The 21,363-nt window shown below is 42.3% G+C and overlaps 1 protein-coding gene across 2 annotated transcripts in view; it reads right to left on the reverse strand.

Moving 5' to 3' along the window:
* Positions 1-294: 294 nt before the first annotated feature.
* Positions 295-21,363, reverse strand: part of LOC117439783 (glutamate receptor ionotropic, kainate 2-like) — a 56,475-nt gene continuing 35,406 nt past the window's right edge. For both annotated transcript variants that reach the window (XM_034075858.1, XM_034075857.1), the window contains exons 7-16: positions 20,005-20,148; positions 19,142-19,249; positions 18,905-19,018; positions 18,615-18,821; positions 17,595-17,818; positions 13,924-14,042; positions 12,835-13,052; positions 11,634-11,859; positions 5,707-5,957; positions 295-2,425 (exon numbers count right to left, since the gene is read on the reverse strand). In XM_034075858.1, the coding sequence (XP_033931749.1) occupies positions 2,261-2,425; positions 5,707-5,957; positions 11,634-11,859; positions 12,835-13,052; positions 13,924-14,042; positions 17,595-17,818; positions 18,615-18,821; positions 18,905-19,018; positions 19,142-19,249; positions 20,005-20,148 (1,776 nt within the window). In that variant the 3' untranslated portion in view covers positions 295-2,260. The remainder of the gene's footprint in view (positions 2,426-5,706; positions 5,958-11,633; positions 11,860-12,834; positions 13,053-13,923; positions 14,043-17,594; positions 17,819-18,614; positions 18,822-18,904; positions 19,019-19,141; positions 19,250-20,004; positions 20,149-21,363) is intronic.

Genomic DNA, 21,363 nt, shown 5'->3' on the forward strand with positions numbered 1-21,363 from the left:
TCATCACTAGCGTCAGCCCTAGTGTGTTTTTGTCTTCCCTGGTATAACAAATGGTTAACAGGATAGTGTAAGAAGACAGGGGCAGTGAAGAAGAACCCTACCAAGTATGCTTGTCATTTCACAACATGGGACAGAATTAACAGATAAGAAGTGTCGTGGGGCCAAATGTGATTTGTGACGAGAATCTGGAGACAATTAGTGGATAACCAATCTGCTCCGCCCACACGATATCATTAACAACAACACCCCTGGGTCGCTCAAGACTACTTTGGGGAACATAAATGACGCAGCTAGCCAAGTTGAGACATTTACTATGGAAACATACAGGAAGTGCCTCGAAGCTGCTTAATATTCCCACATCACATCTACTGCAGTTGTACCGTTACATACATTCACAGGTCGCCCGTCACTGAGGTTCAAAAGTCATTCCTGGATTTGGAAACAGCAGTCGAGAAAACATTTACGCCACTTAGTAGCTACCCTGGAGCTTTTGGTAATATCACATGATCTTCCTCAGCAGAGTTCCCCAGTTTGAATGATGGATATTACGTCATTCCTTTTTATATGAGCACTTTTAGGACTTAAAACATGTTGTCTTAAGAAGTTCACAATTGAAAGTTGAAATGGCAACTGAGCAAAAACAAGGTGCTAATGAAAATAACGTGATATGTTAAAAAGCTCCAGAAGTGGGACTAAATTGACCTTGTGTTAAGTGTTTTAATTCAAAGGGAAATACTTTTTGCTGCCTTGTTTGCTTATTTTTGAATTGGTCAGTGCTGTGGGATTATTGGAACCTTTTCCTTATCAATTAAATCCCCTAGTTTCAATACTTTTCTAAGATCAAGAGAGGATTTCCTTTCTTTCTTCTTTGCAGTGCAGCACTTTTCCTAAATATGTCTTAAAAAAGACCTACTTTCAAACCACTTGCAGTCTACTACAGCTGAAATGTAGCCTGGTGACAACATCGTAGCTTAGTAGCTGTGTGTATCTTCAACACACGCATGTTTTACTACGTCTTTCATGGTGACTCATGGTCAACCAACAGAAGCTACAATTTCCAGAATAAGCCAATGCCTTATACTTTGAACACCATTTAGTTTATAATTATATTGTTCTTACCCACCCAACCCCAGCACATTGTCCCCAGACAGTATGTACAGCTGGCCCCATGATGCCGACAGACAAAAGACTGGATCTCTGAGTGATGAGAGAAATGAACCCTACACAGCAGAGTTTGAAGCCCCACAGCCACCAGTTGACATCATTTGAGGGCTGAGTTGGCATCTGCTACATATTTTGTCCACAGGAGGGGCTACCATGATACAAAGTACTACAAAACTTCTTGTTCTTGTACAAAAACAAACATTTTTGTAGAAATCCTGCATTTTTAAACAACAACTGATACAGAGTGAAAACTGCGTGTAATGACGGACATGGATAAGGACGTTGACAGTATACATTGCTTGTAGAGGCTTTGAACTTAATCATAGGCATGGTAAAAAAAAGTTCTTCACAATGGCAGAACTTTGGCACGAGAAAAAGGCATTACAGAAGAAAAAAGATGAGTATTCCACATTGATGATTCCAAACTAAATATCACTTTTATACATTGGTTCATCGCACACCATTTGGCACTGACTACCGGTCCCTTTTGTTGGTGTGAGATTAGTGTTTGTTTAAATCATTTAAAAGAAACTCAAGCCACTGAAGGGAGTCAAACACACATGGAGGTAAGACAAAAGGGCATTGACATCAACAGAAAAACTACATCTGGTGTTACTGTCACAATAGAGTTGCCCCTTCTGCACAGGTTTAAAGTGTGTCAGATGAGAGTGTGTGTGTGTGTGTGTGTGTGTGTGTGTGTGTGTGTGTGTGTGTGTGTGTGTGTGTGTGTGTGTGTGTGTGTGTGTCTGTGCCTATGTGTGTGCATGTATCTGATATGTAAATGTATTTAAGTCCACTTCTAGTGTGGACCAGACTTATATTTTGACCCACACACTGCTTGGATCCCTTTATCAATTTACATATTTTTTTGAAGTCCTTCCTTTCCAGCTCCCTTCAAAAAGTGAACGTCACAGTGAGGTGACACTGCTCAGGCATCTATATTTCCACAGGAAACATCCGTCTACATAGGCAAGTGGGTTCAAAAGGAATCCTGTCCTGGCTGCTAACCTCAGTCTGCGGTTAAGTCAGCGTTATTTTGACCCTGTCTCCCCTCCGTGGTTTTAATCGAGGGGTGTGTTCGGGGTCTGCTCAGCGTTCATGCCATGGTTTCTTTTCCTGGGAGTCTCCTGTCGTTGAACGTGTGCATGTTAATGACCTCCTCCGTCTTGACGATGGCGGGCGGCTGAGGCTTCTGTTTGAGGCGGCGTTGGCACTTCAGAGAGAAACGCAGCTCATCCATCATGGCGCTGCAGAATGATCGCTGCAGAAGGCAACAGGAAAGAGGGGAAGAGTTATAGCAGGCGCCATGCTGGTCCTCGTGCTGCTGCAAGCTATACATCCCTAATGTGCAAAATACAACCATTAGAAAATAGTGGCTTAAAGGTCCCTTATTATACTGCTTTTCATCAATACATTATAGGTCTCAGATATATACAAAACATGTCTCTGAAGTGTTTGGCTCGAAATACCAATCAGATCACTGCAGCATCCCATAAACCCCTCTGTTTCAGCCCTGTGTCAAAAGTGCTGATTCTGTGTCTGTTACTTTAGATGAAAATAAGGAGCCCCTCCCCACGCCCCTCTGAGAGATATCTGGTTCACACCAAGTACTTTGCCGTACTTAGTTCCCAGCACCAGTACCCCCATGGAACTAAGAGCCGATCGCGTTCACACCGGAATAAGTTCCCTGAGGGAAGATTACGCAAATGAAGCCGCTGACTTCACTTCTTCTTCTTCTTCTTCTTCTTTGGGTTTACTGGCAGGCCGCAAACAACTTCACGGCGTATACTGCCACCCGAAGTCCCTGGCAGGAAGTCCCCGGAGTTGGGGACCGGCTTCAGTAGAAGCTGCTGGGACTCCCAGCGGCTTCTACTGAAGCCTTCCGAGTAAATCGCCAGAACGCTGACACCTCCTCATCTCCACCGCTCCAATTATTTTTGTGTTGCCATAAGTTATTCTCTCTCCGTTGGTGCGCGGGGCTAATGCTAATGATAATAATGCTAATTCCAGTAAATACAATGGCGGCTTCAAAAAACTTTTCAGAGTTTTACGGGGCATAGTTTGCAATTCGCCCAGCCAATCAGAAATTGGAACTTTTTTCTCCCCAGGAAAGTACCACATCTCTAGCAGGCACTAAAAAGGGGGGAAAAGTTCTCTTTTCGGTGTGAACACAAAATCCCAGGAACTATCGGAACTAAAAGGGAAAAGTACGGGGAAAAGTACTCCGGTGAGAAAGCGCCTAATGGTGCTCTAGGAGGAGATTCAGGTGATAAGGGGGCAGGTGTTACATTGGTTGGTGATTGGCTAATGGTTACACAAGCCACAAACACGTTATGTCATCATAAAGTGGCCACAATCTGATCAGCTCAATTTCAGACAGGATTTTATATAAATGGATCAGGACAAAAAGAGAGTGAATCTTTAAACTTTAAATTAGGTTCATGTATCTGTATCTGTTTCGTATATATAGTAGGCCTATGTATTTCTGGAACTCTTATGTTAAGCTGTTAATGCTCATACTGGGATTTGTATTTATTTGAAAAGGTCTGAGGTGTCCCAGATTTTCCTGAAAATTGCTTCAATGTCAAACAAAAGTCCAAATGCTTTTTTAGAGCCGTTTGCACCCTGCCAGGAAGTAAAGAAAAACACTTGCAATGTTTGGAGTGCAAGTAGAAAATGAAAAGATATTGAAAAAAGGAAAACATATCTACCTTAGAAGATTAAATACAAAAATATGTTTGACCTTCTTTTAAAACATCAATCACCCCCTCACAGAGTGACATGTGTTGTGTAACATCAGTACAAAATGAGCCTCTTTTTGTTGCTGCATTATGTATGTAGTGTGAAATCCTATAAAATGTCAATATGCCTTTGCATCAACATTGCCAAGACAAATTCACATACATTCCCTCTGATTATACTAAATCTAATTTAAATTCTTGGAGGGTAGGAGGAGAGGAGATTTGAAAGAAAAGGGAGAGCAGAGAGCTATTATTTTTCTGTTTGTGTATGTGCGTAGGTGCGTGAGATGGATATCTGTAGGTGGCTTTTGCAACAGGTATTTTTTTGTTTTCTCTAATTTTTTCTGCCGCATGGATGAGATATTTTGTATACGCGGGAAGATGAGTGATTACAGCAGAAAGGGGAACAAAGGGTTGGAGAAAAAGAGCGATATGGATTACAATAGAGGAGAAATGAAGGAGAGTGAAGGGGGTAAAAAGGCTGGTGATGTTAGGGTGGAGGAGCGAGAAATAGAGACGGGGAGCTTTGTTGTGGGCATGTAAATTACTAGCACCTTGGCAGGCTAGAGATTGTGGCATTTGCAAATGATCTGAATATTGTGACCCAGTCTTGCGGCACTTGATTAATGATAGCCGAGATGAGCTCTGAAACATATGCAGAGCGTGAACAAAAAAGCCTGAAACTAATTACTGTTGCAATAAAGTAACAGGCTGCTGCGCTGAGCTAATTCTGTACATGTAAATAATTAAAACACGCTATCAAAAGGACTTTCACAATTATCTGGAAACATCATTGAGAGAGTTAAAGAGCACTAAAATACATGCTCCACACTGTGTGATGAATCATGTGCACTCAGTACTAAAATAGAGCACAGAGAGAACAGTCTGAAATGTATTAGGTCTCTTGCTGGAAAGAAACATAACCAGAGGGGGGGGGGAAGAAAAAGGCTGCAAAATGCTGTATGCATGGTGAATGTCTTAGTTTTCACTCGAGATCAGAGGATAAGTTCAAATGTATTATAAACAAACTCCCATGTGCAAGTAATTTGTCACTTTAATGGCTACTCTCTTCGAAACTGCCTGTGCAGAGATGCCATCCTGATTGAATGGCAATTAAGAAATACAAGACAAAATGCATTCCATCCATCGTTTATTTCAGCGGAGGATAATATTATGTAGACAAATAAGTTAGTACACTAGCTAAGTTGAAATCTTTAAAGTACTTAATTATGTCATTGATTGTTATCCCTCTTGTACAGGAGCAAGTAAACGTTCTAAATCCAGGAAAGCCGTGCAACATTTGGCTACAACCCCAGCCTCTATGAACAGGAGTCATAATGACAGCGACCAATGACTCACATGCCTCCTGTGTGCATATGAGTATTGTTTCATCCTTAACATATTCCCAAATCTGCAAAAAGGAAAACACATGCAAACTAAAAAAACACTATTGAATATGTATGTTGTGTTGTAGTGGATGGTTTTATTGATTTCTTACATTTATAGTTTGTTTACCTTTGAACATGGTCATGTTCTTGTATATCCTATATTCTATGGACATTTTATTTTGTATTTTTGTATTTTATTACATATGTTGCATTGTTGGAGGAGCTCAGGTCAGAAGAATGTCATTGCCATTTCTACACTGTAGCTTTGTGCATATGACAATAAAACCTTTGAATTGTGATTCTTTTTGAAATGGTGAATGTTATTCTGACTTAGAAACAAGAAATCTTAAAGGCAGAGAAAATGTGTCAAAACCATTTTGTTCTTAACACTGGATATAAAAGGAGTGCAGTACCTTCTCCAGCTGGGCGTTCTGATTGGACTTGTACAGCACCTCCCCTACGGCCACAAACACGGACAGCACCAGTCCTGCAGCCAGCACGATGAAGATCCCTCCGATGTTCTGCACCCCGAGAGCGCTGGCCTCCTTGCTCTCCTCCTCGGGACAGCCGTTCCCTCTCCACCACTTCTCCTTCATCATGTGCAGCTTCCCTTCCTCCTGCAGCTGCAGAATAGCTATCGTGATCTTGTCTCTGTAGGGAGAGCCTGCGAGGAGACAACATGAGATTAGTGAGCATGGATAATAACAGGATATGATCAAATCAAAGTTATTGTTAAGTGTATGTATTTAACTAGCAGTGGTGGGTGTATGCAACATGCATGCGATCATATAACCTGTCCTGTCATTGTTCGGCTGCTAAACGGGAGTTTTTTTGTCTTCAAATCCCACTAATCCCTACATTCATAGAGTGATTCCAAAATGCTCACTCCTCTCTGCAGAGTGTGAATTATAATACACAGGGAGTTGGCAACAAAGACTTGGCTTTGTGGAGCAAAGCTGCTGTTGATTTGGACGAAGTAGCTGCAGTTTGCACACACTTTCTGATGTCATAAATGGTGCATATGAAGAGGGAAAACAGAGTGGAGTCTACATTACAGGGGTGCATATGTGTTCGGGATTAAATGTGTATATGTGAGATAGGGTTGCTCTGTTAATGTCATGATGAGTAAAAGAACCCAAATCCACAGATAGCGGGAAGGCGCCCGAATTAGCGACATGGCATTGAGGCGCAGCGGGGGCTGGATCAAAGGAGGAGTAATCGCTGCAGAGTACCCGAGTGGGGTCGTGTTCCTCCGCCATCCACAGCGTGTGTGAGAAAACACACGGCCGAGCGAGGCGCAGCGCACACACTCAAACCAGGTCAGGGAAGATTAATACATAATGTGGGCGTTAATGTTTCATTTATAAACTGGTTTAAAAGCTTGTTACTGTATTTATATGATTACAGAGCTCATGCATAATGAAGCCTGTTTGTACATTTCCATTTGCTTATTCGGAGAGACTTAAAAGAGATGAAACAGTGTCAAAATGTTACATTTTTATAATCCCGACATAATAGAAGTAATTGTACAAACATTTTGTGGAGAACCTCGAGGGGGAATGAACTAAATATGGCCCCAGGTAGCAGGTAGCATCGCTTTGTCTGTTGCTCCCCTACAGTTTTGCCTGTCAGCCCCTTAAATGATTCCCTTTCCGTCTCATCCATCATTTATCTATTGCCATACATCATCCTTTCATCTCCACCTCTCTGCGTAGTTAGACCAACAAAGGGGACATAAATACAAAAACTGAAAATTACACAAAGTATCGCTGAGTTTTAAAAGGCACATCAGTGTTTACTGCTTTGATCATAAATAGTCCATCTTTGTGACACAAACTGTGATGGGCTCACGAGTGTATAAAGGCACATACACGTTACATAAATTCTGTGCATGTATGTACTGCTCTCCGTGTATATCCATGTGAAAAGCATATGCTTGCTTCACTCGAAGATGAGAAATATATCAAGTATCCGAGTCCCCTGATTCTTGCTCCCCTCATATTTCAAATGATTAATGATGGCCTAACGAAGCAGGCCTTGGATAAATGCTAATAGGATGAGTCCTTAGAGAGGAGGATATGGAGAGCGGCGCCCGGGCAAATGGAAAAGCTTGGTGCTTGACACACTGTGCATACACAACTACCTGACAGATGTTCAACACCAGAGGACACATCCATCACTCCCACACTGTCTGGCCTCAAGTAATAATGTGATCACAGTTTAAGTCGATAGCCGTTGATGACGCATTTGGGTTTTAGGAAGAGTACGTGTGAAAACCGTAAAGCAGTAAGAGGTTAAGACGTATTTTACGGCTGGCTCTGGTTTATAGCTGTTACAGCCCTACAGGGAATGAGCCCCTGAACAGTGTTTAGCAGGCCCAACAACCCAGTCTCACAAAAAAACGTGTAATAACTACGTTGGTCCACAACGTAGGACGTAGTATTTCTACAAAAACGTCTTTGAAATTGTAGGATCCCTACGTTTTTTTTCACCATTCATTCCAATGTCACGTGATCTTCAAATTTCTCCCTGCAGAAAAAAAAAACATGGCCGAACTTCGTTTTATTCTCGGTGTAAAATGCCTATTTAAAGTTACTTTGGCCATTAAAATGCGTTTTGATGTCATTTGATGTGAGAAATATGAGTTGTTATTTCAGATTATGTGTGCAGTTGATGCACATGATCTTTAGTTTGCTAGTTATTACGAAGATTACTTCAGGAAATGGTGTCTATACAACGTTTTCATTGTTACCAAGGTGGTTGCTAGGGACGCTGCTATCAATATTATTTCTGTTATGTTGTGTAACTGTTTAATGGTGTTATCTTTATTGCTACCCCATTCCCCGTCAAAGTATAGTGTTGTTCCACAGCGCAAACGTATTAGTTGAACAAAATCCGCATCTAAAGATACGTTATTTTCCCCTGTGCAATTCCAGTCTCACATCTCACAGCACATCGTCATTAACAAATACCGGAAACAGACCGAAAACACTTTATTCCGAGTGTGCTTGCTTTTCTCTTTGAAAGTCATCACATAACGGCATTGTAATACACGGTTCGGCTGCATTAAATATTACATATCTGCCGTAGTTCTGTATTTATAGAGCCCTGATGAGAAGACTTCTAGACAAACATGAGGAACTGAAAACGTGACGTGGATCATAAATATATCAGACATTAAACAACATCTTACATTTCTTTTCACACAATACGTCTCCTTGCAGTATCAACACTAATTCGGCTGACTTTTATATTTGATCCAATTGGTAGATAGGCTGTATTTACACCATAAAGGTGCACAGCTGATATAAAGGGACACCTAGTGGTTAAAGCATGTTATTGAATTTCATTATTTTTATTATTAGATATTAATAAAATCCCTATAAAGTATGTTCATTACTCGTTATTCTCTACTAATTGTTAATTAAAGACTGTATATAATCACTATTTTGCACATCCCTTTCAAGATTTCAAGATTTTCTAAGGTTTATTGACATATCATATAGGCCTACACAACTGTGGTGTAGTTCTACACTGAATGAAAAACTTTGTGTATACCTCCAGGAATGTTAACTATGTTGAAGCACTTATTTTAACTGATATTATACATATGTATTATACTCTTATAAGATCTATGTAGATAGTATAAGAAATGTGCAGAATATGACAATTTAATGGTGGAGGTACACAGATATTGAAAGATGTCTTGTGATGCACTGTTGAGGAACCTGTGACCCAAGTTTTTCATCTCTGGCCTTGTCAGGTATTGAACAATCAATAAATAAAGAACACAGAATTATTAAATATAAAACACAGAATTTCTGTGATTATACTAAATGGGACGCGGTGGACCCGTTCAAATCCAGTTTTGGACAGTCTGCCGTGGTTCCATCCCATTTCAAGTGCTGTTCGAGGCTCAGCACACTCTCCAATCACAGAGCTTGAGGACTATCACGGGGTTTATCAAGCGAAGCGGAGAGAATACTTACTTCCGGGTGTAATATTCTGTAAAGCAAATGAGCTGCTCCGACCCTCGGTCCTGACGGACTCCAACTTGTGTTTATTAATCAAACAAATAAATAAACACAAGGATAATTATGTGTTATTTTTGAGTAAATTGAGAATTGCACAGGGGAAAATAACGTATCTATTGTGGTGATTGACATTATTCACCCACGGATCTATGGGTTAGGGTATTGTTCTGCACGGACATTTTAGTGAGCCGGACTTCCTGTCTCCGCCGGTCTTCGCTTCCCGGGCATGAAGCTGTTTACATGTGTTTTGAGATGCTAAATAAAAGTCTAGCTTGTACCTTTGATACCCCGCCTCCGACTCCCATCTCTCGGCACCACACTATGCTACAATTTTAGATGCGGATTTTGTTAAACTAATACGTTTGCGCTGTGGACCAACACTATACATTGACGGGGAAGGGGGTAGCAATAAAGATAACACCATTAAACAGTTACACAACATAACAGAAATAATAATGATAGCAGCGTCCCTAGCAACCACCTTGGTAACAATGAAAACGTTGTAATCTTCGTAATAACTAGCAAACTAAAGATCATGTACATCCACTGCACACATATTCTGAAATAACAACTCATATTTCTCGCATCAAATGACATAAAAAGGCATTTTAATCGCCAAACTAATCTTAAAATAGGCATTTTCCACCGAGAATAAAACGAATGTCGGCCATGTTTTTTGTTTCTGCAGGGATACATTTGAAGATCACGTGACATAGACGCCAGCCATTGGAATGAATGGTGAAAAAAAACGTAGGGATCCTACAATTTCAGAGGCGTTTTTGTAGAAATACTACGTCCTACGTTGTGGACCAACGTAGTTATTACACGTTTTTAACTTTTTTTATGAGACTGGGTTGGGCCCAACGTTAGAGGCTAGAGGTTACCATGAAGGCTGAGGACTTAATTGTGTCAGGAAAACAAGGAGCCATTTCAAAAGATGAAATGTTCTTCTTCTATCAAGAGGGCTGTGGCATGAAAAGGGAACTCACTTAAGATAAATTAAGCAATTAACCATCTCAAGACCTTTTAGAGAAGAAACATATAAGAGGCTGTGATGAAGTTTATTTTCGAAATATTGAGCAATGAACATCTGAATTAGAGATTGAAATGAGTTAGACGGCAGTAACGACTTTGAAAGCGGACGTCTTTAATCATTATTTTTTATGCATTCAAATACTGAACCACTTATCGCTGAATTCGAGCGATTTGGGGTATATTCTGCAGTCGTATACACTATATCACCACATGAATGGAAATGGGGCTGATCCACATTCGAGGTCTATGTGTCCATGTCAAGGGCATCAGTGTAAGTACTCATGCACTTATGGGGCCACAGTGGGACTATATTTCAGAGAACCACCTCAGCTTTGTTACAGCCATGGCAATCATGGCATCCCTGCAGATCTATAACTGCCCCATACTCATCAGCGGGAGCTGGGTCCAGATGTGGATGGCCAGAATTAATCCGCCATATTTTGATGGCCTTCATATCACTGATGATATATGTGGCTATTACAGCTGGTTGCAGTGCTCTCCGTGGCCTCGTCATGACCGCCATCACCTCTGTAACAAGAGGATTGGAACTATCACCAGCTTTCTGCTAGGGTACTCTGGAGTCAGAGTTGTAAAACGCACAATATTAACCCTAAAAAAGGTTAAAGGTTGCTTATATGCAACAAAACTGTTAATATACCGCAGGAATTGAAAAACAGTGTTTAGTTTCTCTGTATCATCGTAGGATAATGGCGCTTTTAAATGTCAGAATGCAATTTTTCTGACAGGAGCTAGGTCGAATAAGGAAGAGGAAAAAGTCTTAGTGCTTGTTTTAAACTCTCTGAAGTGCTTTGCTGTTGGAATTTAATCCTCAGACGAAAGTCAAATGTTGAAGTCACAGCGAACTGCACTAAATTCCCTGATTGTTTTTAAGTCTTGCCCTCGCTGCCTTATACGACTGCTAAGTAGGCTCCAAAACACATGATTACAATTATTTTGCAAAAATCCCCCTTGCTGAGGCAGAGCTCGAACCCCGGCTGGTTTTCCTGGCCCTGGGCACATTTGAACCGTATCCATAAATTCAACCTCTTCAGCCATTCGCTTTTCATTAAGAGAAACATCTCCCACTGCTGAACTATTACTCCCGAGACCCCATCAATAAAAGGTCAACCTTTTCGTTCTCAGAGCTTATCAATCATCCACACTATATACCTTTATCTGTCACATAGTATCTGCAGTATCTCTCTCCGACCTCAATGTTTTCAATCACACACAGGCAGCACAGAGGCATAAAGACGTTCAAGGAAATGTACCCATAGGTGTTCCCACTCCGTACGCTTTGGAGTCGATGAGGCCTCCGATCTGTGTGAGGTTGCAGTTGCGCTGGGTGACAAACTCGATGGTGGTGGACTCCATGAGGAAGGCGTAGTCGGAGGTCAGGACGCGCTGGATTCCCTCTTCCATCGTCTTAACCATCACAGTCTGCCTCCTGCTGTTCATGAACTCCCACATCTTGTCGTAGGTGGAGATTTTAGTTTTCTACAAGATACCAGAGGAAAGAAGTGGAATGAGGTGGTGGCCAACTCTACCCAGTGCTATGGTCATTTGTTGCAGAGTGTAACCTTTAACTATGCAGGCTATTATTGAATATCATTGCAATTAAGACCTCACTTGTATGATAAATAAAATATTTAAATGATTTTACATTTGCGTTAAAGTTTCGCACCCTATGTTTTCCAAAAATATACTAGATTTTGATAATATATATTTTTCTCAATGTTTTTAGATACATTGTTTTCAATTATAATGATATAATTACTATACGTCTTGATAATAACGATATATTTTCATTTTATAAGAGGCTTTATATTGCAACGCATATTTTTTACATTTCTAAATCTAGTTATTCATCGATTACGTTCAAATCTAACATACAGTATCTAAAACTCTTAGTATCTGCAACAATGTTTAATACGTGTCTCATATAATTCTAGTACCTTTTTGTTGTATTGTTCTTTCACATAACTATGACAATAAAAGTGTTAAACAATTGGATATGTACCATAGTCTATCTCGTAAGGGGTCTTTAGAAACCTCTGCTTTGGGTTTTGTTATTTTTTAGCAACCGATTTTGTAAATATGTCTTTAAATAATAACTTTCATTATTACTGGTGTAGTCCAATGCGTGTTTATAATCTAGCTTTTATGTTTGAATCATTAGAAGATACCAGCCTCACTGTTTGTGGATCACTCTCATTACATGACATCAGAGCTGTATTAAATACCACTAATGCAATTATTATTGACTGACGTCTTCATTAAAATAACATAAGCTGCGTAGTAAACAGATGGTCATGTATTTCCAACAATCTAGCTGCTAAAATGGTGTTTGCTCAAATATTAAGTAGCACTTGCCGTAACAAGTAAACAGGTGTTTACAATCTAAAGGATTCATTTTAATTAGGGAGAAAGGAACATTTCTCATGAAGCCAGCCTGTAAACATTCAGAACTACCTTGAAGAAAGTCATGGTGGCGCCATCCTCCGTCACCCCGTACAGGATCTTAGTTTGTTTGGCCAGGTCATCGGCAGAGTCTATGGGCGACTCCATCCTCTCCACCGTGAGGAAGGCAGCCAGGTTGGCCGTATAGGAGGAAATGATGATGAGAGTGAAGAACCACCAGATGCCTCCCACTATTCGAGTCGACAGCGCCTTGGGCATGAGCTCTGAGCCTGGTGTGAGGGAGGTGGCAGTGTTTATTTTTAAATGTTAAAAACAAGACAAGATTAGTTTCTTTGAAAACAGTCAAACTTGTTTCAAGTGCTCTCTTCAAGTGCTTCAGCTCAGGCAGACGCACCACGCGCTTCAAGATAAATCACTTGTGAGAGCTCTCGGAACAGGATGATTGTTAGATTTCAAACAAGCACAATTATCAAGTAGCAGTCACGAGCAAGTGCTTTAAATAATGCGGGAAAAACACTACTTAAAAAGTCTCCTGAGAAGAAGGTGTTTGCATAAATCAATCCCTTCAAATCAAACACATTTATATGGATGTTTCAGAACAGCGTGGAGAAGAGACAGGCTGTTTGGGCCAGAGAGTCATGTACCCAAGGTAACCTCACATCCTGACTCCACACCCCACTGATCTCTGGGTGCTGATGTGCCGAGGGCAAGAGGAGATGACCCTGGGTATTGTGTTACTAGCATTACTATGATAAGGAGCATATTAATAGACTGTATATGTATGGGATACATCTCAGTAGACCTGCTGTTGATGACAAAATAGATATACAAACTGTAATCTTTGATTAAGGGTCTTAAGTCAAAGGATATTCAATTGTCTCAAGTGGTATTCAAATATATCCCTCTCATATACACATCATCATCATACACACTCTCTTCTATTTAATGTGTTCCTAAATTGATTAAATTAAATAAACATTAAATGCACATTTCTTCTTAGTCCTGTCTTCCCAGCAGTGGACCCCCAGCGATCTCTCTCTGTTGCCGCCGGCAAACAAAACAAGCCAACCCTCAGAGACAGTGGGATATAAAGAGCTCCAGCTCCACAGAGCAACAGCAGCCACAGGCTGAGGCAACTACCTTGCTGCATGAGAGCCCCAACTCCAAACCAGAAACTATTGAGCAGCGTAAAATTGTTTTCCACTACATCCGAGTCTGGGTTGCATGGATGCGGGTTGTACCACTCGTATGGGCTAAACCTACAAAAGGAGAAAGCACAAAGAGAGACATGTCAGCAGAAAGCAAAGAACAGTGTGTTCCCCGCTGCAGAGTAAACGGCACATACATTTTATAATATTGTGAGCGAGAACAAAGTCAACGTGTGGGAATGTTGTGTTGCGGCCTCAGGGTCGGAGCTTCTGCAGAGACCAAAGCAAATCATTCTTTCTTTCGCCGAGATCAGCGTATCGGCATATTCAAATGCCATCAGTTTATTGTGAGAACAGATCAATCGGCTGGAATAACACTGTCACCGGAGATAATGTCCCAGTGCGGGATGATTTTGGAGCTCATTAGGATTCACTGACTCAGGAGCCTTTACGTGTTACACCCAGCAACTGCAATCAACGTTACTCTCCGAATGCCACATCCCCCCCCCCCCTCCAACCTTCTCTGTTCTCCTCGCTGCCTTTCCTCTTCTTCCACACAGTTTCATCTCTCATTTTCCATCCTGCTCCTTCCCACCCTCACAACCGACACCTCATTTCCCCCGATTGCCTTGCATCCCCTATGCAAGGCATAGGGGATGGCATAGTGGCATAGTGAATCCCCCTTTCACCCCCTGTCCTCCCGCTGCTGCCTGCCTTGGCTGATTGTCAGCGTCTTCAGGTCAGTTGTGGACATTTCTCATTTATTATCCTAAGCAAAAGTGGCATGGCATTAGTACAGGGTGATTGGGTTAGTGTTAAGCATCAGGAGCTGATTGAGTTTGTGCTGAAGTGGGTGATAGCGGGAACATTGCTTATGCAGATTTGAGGGACCCATCAGGTAAGGGCTGTTTAGCAGCTTCCCCCCCCACCAAGCCGCATGCTAATAAGCCCGGGGAAGAGTCTTAAAGGTTCTCACTGCGTTGAAATGTGATGCAATTTGTCAGCTGCAGCTTTTTCAGACGCACAGGGACATATATGCTGTAAATATATACCGTGTTCACAGAGCAGCATTTCACATTACCAAACGAAATGTTATATGGCAGCGCTATTTGCCACAGAGACGACATGATTGCTGTAGATCTGCATACAGATGTCATTCCACCCCTCCTTGTTGCTGCAGCAGCCTAATTAACAGCCTTTTTCTTTTACAAGAATCATGAAAGTGGCCTCATTTCTGTCAGATTTCCCCTCCTTTACAACGATTTTCAAAGCCGTCCCCTTGAGAGTCATGTACATGGACGCGGTTGTGATGACACACCATAATTCTTCCTGTCAACTCCATCAGGATGTGGGAATTTGCTGGAATGTCAATGAGCCCGGTCTCCTTGGTACCACGGGCAACAGAGGCGGCACAATGGCCTTGTGGAGCGGGGTGCAGTGTGTGCGCTCGCATGTGTTCGTGTAAGGCTTTATGGCTGTGTGCATCAAGCCTCTGGCACATGGACGTTTGCGCATGTGCCTTTATGGCTGTGTGGGTGTGCATGTGTCCGTGGTAGCAACTGCGTATTTGCATTTGCTCAATCGAATCCATCTCAAAGTCAAAATGTTTTCCATGAGGATTTATTTATGTCTCTGTTACACATTATGGTAAGCTGCAGCCTGAGGCCGTTTGTGGGTAACATCCCATATGTGCCATAGGTGAGGTAAATCTGTGTACATCTATTCTTGATTGGATTGTCCCTATCAGTGTATACTACATGTGTATTCTGGAGGCTCCTCTGCGTGACCTTTGCCTGCAGGCGGCCCGTATTCCTGCGGGCCGTGTTTTGCACACCGATCACCAGGAAGAAGGGGACGAGGAACATGTGGACGTAAGGTCACCTCCTCACACCGAGCACAAGGGACATGTTGTGTAGCACGCAGAATTCTAAAAGGATTCTCCCGTCCCTCTTCTCCTTCATCTGTCCCCGGCCACAATAACAAAACACGCTCCTTCCATTAACTGTCTGTTGGATTCAATTACTCTGGCTGGCATTATAGATCTGCTGCCTTTCTTCTTTCAGGCCAAATGAAGAGGCTTGTGTTGGGGGGGGGTGTTCAAATCATAGGCTTCCGGGAGTTGGACTGCCAAACTGCGACATCCTGTAATTACATGTAAACATTTCATAATGGAATTTAAATTATACAATCTTTTGGCAGGCGGATCTGCACCGGAAAGAGGTTTTTGCAATCTGAGTGAATACCATTTCTTTGTTAATAAAGAGAGAAATCAATCCAACCACAAACAGAGCTGAAAGAAACCACTGAGTGAAATGTATTACTCTGGAGCTTGAAATGAAATGCTTCTTTAGTGAGAAAAAGGTGTGTGTATGGGAATCACTCACTCTATGTGCAGGGGATTAAAGAAAAATAATATACTGTGCATTTTGGGGATTGACCAATCAATCGGAGGCCATGCAATCAATACTACAATTATGAGAGAACCAGCTCAGCTAACTGAAGGAGAAAAACACTGCGCTTCAGATTTGAACTTTGCTGAATAACTTTGGTCACAAAGTGTGAGGACAAGCACTATTTATTGGTGTGCAAAAAAATGTGCCCAATGCTTGCATGCAGACAAGAGAATTATAATTTAATAAAAGTACCGAGGCCATTTCATTACAACTGAAAGCATATTAATATAATTGCATGCTAATCACTTACCCTGACCAACCGTGGAAACAAAGGGCTACGGATATAATTTGCATATTCTGAACAAACTTAGGTGACAGTTGCCGCTTTCCTCTCATGTGATCATTGTGCCGGTAACATTTGATGAAATGTGCATTAAACCCAAACCTCTCGGGATGAAAGCAGAGGAAGAGGAGCCCTGGGGTTAACACACATTTTTCGATCATGCATTGAGGGTTTCAGAGGGTTTGAAGATATTTGTAAGAATTGTACATTCCTTACAGCAGCTTAAAAGATATACAACGGGTAGCTGGTTTTACAGCTGCTGATGCGTGTGCAAAGATGCCTGAAACAGTGTTAGCAGTCAGCTGATTTTAATGACTACACCAGTGTTTTTCCTTGTTTAGCTCATTAACTGAAAAGTACAGCGAGTAATGAAATCCGAGATAACGTTAATCCTTTTTTATTACCTTTTTTATTCTTTTCATTAAAGCTACTTTATCAATGCATGACAATGACGCTAAAACGTTTGTTATGTGAACTTTTCTGGGTGGTTGGTTAAAGTGCTCGTGGGAGGTTGTAAAAGTCGGAGATTTGTTGTTCTGGCAGGCGCTGCGCTTCTTTCTGTAAAACAGTCTACACTTCCAGTTGTATTTTAAGGCTTTAAAAGTCCTACTCTGACAAAAATAAATCATTTAAAAGCTACAGTTGAAGTGAAAAATATAAGCAATCATGGAAGAACACTGGGAAGATCTGTTGGAGCAATGTATTTTGATTTAATATTCTTATGTTGTAGACTATAGCTACATCACTGAAGTAGTCTGAGAAAAAAAGAGACATTTACGGCAGTACTTTGCCACCAGTCGAAGCATAATGATTTTCTGTGTACTATTCCCCCCTTTTAGGTACAGAGGGAGTCTGTGTAAAAGTGAAAGTAGGGAAACAGAAGAGGTACGTGGAGGAAGGAAGGGAAAGAAGGGCTTGACATGTTACCTGGCTATGACAAACAGCACACAACTGACACCCAAGCAAGCCAGCAGAATATACATCCAGATATCAGGTGAGAGGGGGTTGAGGAAGGAGAAGACCCCGGGGTTGGTGCCGTTGGGTTTGCGGTACAGGATACTTATCCCCAGCGTCATGTAGGGCTTGGAGAAGTCGATGACCTTCTCCCGGACGTAGGTGATGGCCAGAGGAGCCACCGCCAGGTCTGATTTCTGCAACGTGATAAAAGCGGTGGGTGTTTGAGTCTCACAATAAAAGACAAGCAATCGCATTACGATCTGATTTCTGTCAACAGCTGTTCTGTTCAATATGTACAGGAGGAAGAGTCATGATGGAGGAGGGGAAATTGCTGGGGTCAGTAGTTCAGAGGGATTAGCAGGTAGGAGGTTGAGTTTATTCTGGAAATGACAGGTAACGTTTCCAATCCTTCTCATGTGGTGTCGAGGATGAGTCACTAAAGAGACCATTTTGGGATTAGATAAATCAGGGACAAGTACAGTAATCTGTGAAACAGAAGATTAGCCTTTTTCTGACTTGGAATATTTTAACATAACCCCTCCAACAGTGGCGGTTTTTACAGTTTTTTTTCTTTGTCAGATTTTCTGCAAAATGTTTGAGATATTTTAGGCCTTTCCTTTTCTGCTGCTTAAGACTTTTAACAAACAGTCATTTAGGGTTGAAGTAGCAACATTCAAATGATTCAAAGCAATGCAATTAACATCTCAGCCATCGATTGGGCATTGGATTGGAGGTTATTAGTGAACCCACTGGCCAGAACATTTTTGCTTTCGGTGATTTATAGAATAGAATCGGCGGGATGAAACCCCTCTTTAATGGTCACGCATGCAGAGCACACAGAAACACAGTGACATTTGGCCTCTGCATTTAACCCATCCTCGTACCAGAAGTCTAGTACTAGGAGCAGTTTACTGCCATTTCTACTTGTTCCTTTTCCCCCGGGTATTTTCAGCATATTACAATGCGCAGCCCCGTTGATAGTTGACTTACATGGTCTATTAGCTCTCGCACCATGCCGTTCCATTGGCCGGTGCTTTCATCCAGCGCGCCGTACTTCCCATCTTCCACTAATCGCACCTCATAGCGAAAGCCCAGGATGGCAGAGAGCTCCCTCAGCAGGTCAATACAGTAGCCTTCAAAACGGTCGTTCCCATACAGAGGCTTGTCCGACTTTTTAAACATCACATATGGCTCCTCCTGTGCAGGGAAAACACATTTAGCGGTCGTTTCTTTCTGTGTGTATTTGACAACTGTGTGTGTTATTGTTTGTCTGTGTGTACCAGTATGGTGGAAACACGCAGGGACTTGTTAGCCAGAGAGTCTGTGATGTTGGACGTCTTGCTTCTGTGAGACTCTGTCATATTCAGACCGCTGGGAGGATCCCATGTTCCAATCTGTGAAACAATTCAGCATCAAGTTTATCTCACTGTCTGCAAGAACATTTCAAAGCATCCTGACACACACTTTCTTTAAACTCAAAAGTCATACATCATCAACTGCACCCATGTGTCACACACCTTTTCCAGCCCCTCCTCCTTCAGACTGACGACATCCAGGTCGAAATCTGTCCTCAGTCCATTGGTCTTGTTGAAGAGAACACGTCCTGTCAACCCGTCCCAGTGAGCCTGCAGACAGAAGCACACAGCATAATCATCTAAATTCCCAGCACACTGGTTCCATTAACTTTAAGATATCGTCTTTCACAACAGCTAATCGGAAACACTTTTTCTGTCCCAATTATTAATTTTGTCTGGCTCTTCCCTCACTGTCTGTCTATCTCAACAAAATAACAAGAAATAGTAAAGCATCCAGAATAGCAGCAGGTTTGACAGGTAAGAGTTCGCTATGCATGTGGTTCATTGTGCTTGAAGTTTCACTTCAAAGCCATTGGAGGAACAGACGGGCATGGCGAGTGATAGGAAACACAGGGGGGGGGAGGCGCCCGTTAATACAATGGCTCATTCGGAAAATTACCTGCAATGATACCATCCACAGAATGAAAGAGCTTTGGAGAACAAAGCAAATGGCTGACCCCAACTACAGTTAAGGAGACACACAGAGGCTTTGATAGAAACACGGGTGGAGTGATGAGCGGAGAGAAAGTGGGATACAGGGATGGAGTTGCTGTGGATAAGGCTTTAGATCACATGTGAGTGTTCAAATTGAGCAGCAAATGTGTTGCGTTTTCACATGATTTACAACAAAAGCACAGACAACAATGCGACATGTGCAGCTCAGTTCCCAGAAGCTGCTCCAGTAATTCACAGAGGATGCTGCGAACATGTGATTGCACTGATCAATATAACATGTTGTGTTCAGCCGATTCCACAGGTCAGAGGTGAAGACAGGGAGCACACTGATAGCTCTGTTGGCCGTGTACCTCTTTGATGAGATTGATGAAACGCCCCCCGAAGCGCCACGGCTTGTGGCGGTTACACTGCAGAGAGCTGACCGTGATCTGCTGCGACTGCTGCACCGCCACCGCCACCACGTGCACCGCGTCGTACATCAGCGCTGCATCCGTCTGCGGACAGGAAGGAGAAATCATTAGACATTTGTACAACACCTGCCGATACATCTATCCACATGACCTTTAATCCGCTCACCTGTTCACCCGGGGAGGAACATAAGAAGCCGTGTGAAATTGTGGGTGACTTGCTTTACTCTTTTGTAAGAACATACATTTGCTGTAAAGCCAGCAGTTAATGCCCCGCACGAATGGCACGGTGTCTCAGCCTGTTAGTAAAAACACCCGACCACTGTCTGAGGCGATGAGAAAGCTCCGCCAGGGAGAGTCTCTCAGTGGAAGGCCGGCCTGTCACTGTGAAGACTAATGGCTCCTGATGGGTGTGCAAAACAGTCACTAGTGCATTCGGGACAACTATGACTGGCATATTCCGTGTAACACGCTAAGCACACAGGACAAACAATTGGCGGCATACATTGTGAAGTGCATTGAAAAGCACGTATTAGGGCCATGCATATAACCCCAGTAATAAGCCATCAAAGGAAGTAAAGGCTCAGGCTACATTTCTCACACCGACTGTGAGATGCTGAGGTTTATCTCTGCTCTCTGCCTGGCACACGCACATTCCTTTCATGCCGTCTGTCCTCGCAGTTTGAGACACTCTCCAGTCACCCAGGTCAACACATTACAGCTTAGCTTCGATCCTCTTCCCATGGTCCCACACAGGCTCACATACACTGTGGTGATCTTATTTGACAAGTCCTGGATGACCAACCTGCGAGGCAGTATGAACAATGTCTTTGAGACCACAGAGTATCCTGCAGCTGTAGGGTCTGTGTGGATGTGCCGGCTGTCAGGGAGAATGAGCGGGGGTCCTGCACAGCTAGGTGCACAGCAGGAGACCAGTGAGCTGCTGTTCAGATCCCTATGTCGTTCCTATAGGCGCAGTTGAGCATCCATACCCTCCATGTCGTATAGGAAAGGAATGCAAGACGGTTCCACGAAGGACAGAAATGATGCTACATGTATCCTGCCTATATTTATAGTGCAAGGTCAACTAAAGAAAGACATCTTACTTCCAGCAGCAGGGGATGAGAACATGCGAGAGAGAGGAGAGGAGAGCAGGGAGTCAGTATCCAAACACTATTTTCCCACTTAAGGGAAAGTTCATCATGTCCATAATCCAATTATTGTTGTACCAATTATAGGATTATTGTCTTTATTTTAAAGATTTATTTTCCAAACAGCTCAATCTGATTTGATAAAAGTTGT

Source organism: Pseudochaenichthys georgianus, chromosome 24, assembly GCF_902827115.2.
Source record: "Pseudochaenichthys georgianus chromosome 24, fPseGeo1.2, whole genome shotgun sequence".
NCBI lineage: Eukaryota > Metazoa > Chordata > Actinopteri > Perciformes > Channichthyidae > Pseudochaenichthys > Pseudochaenichthys georgianus.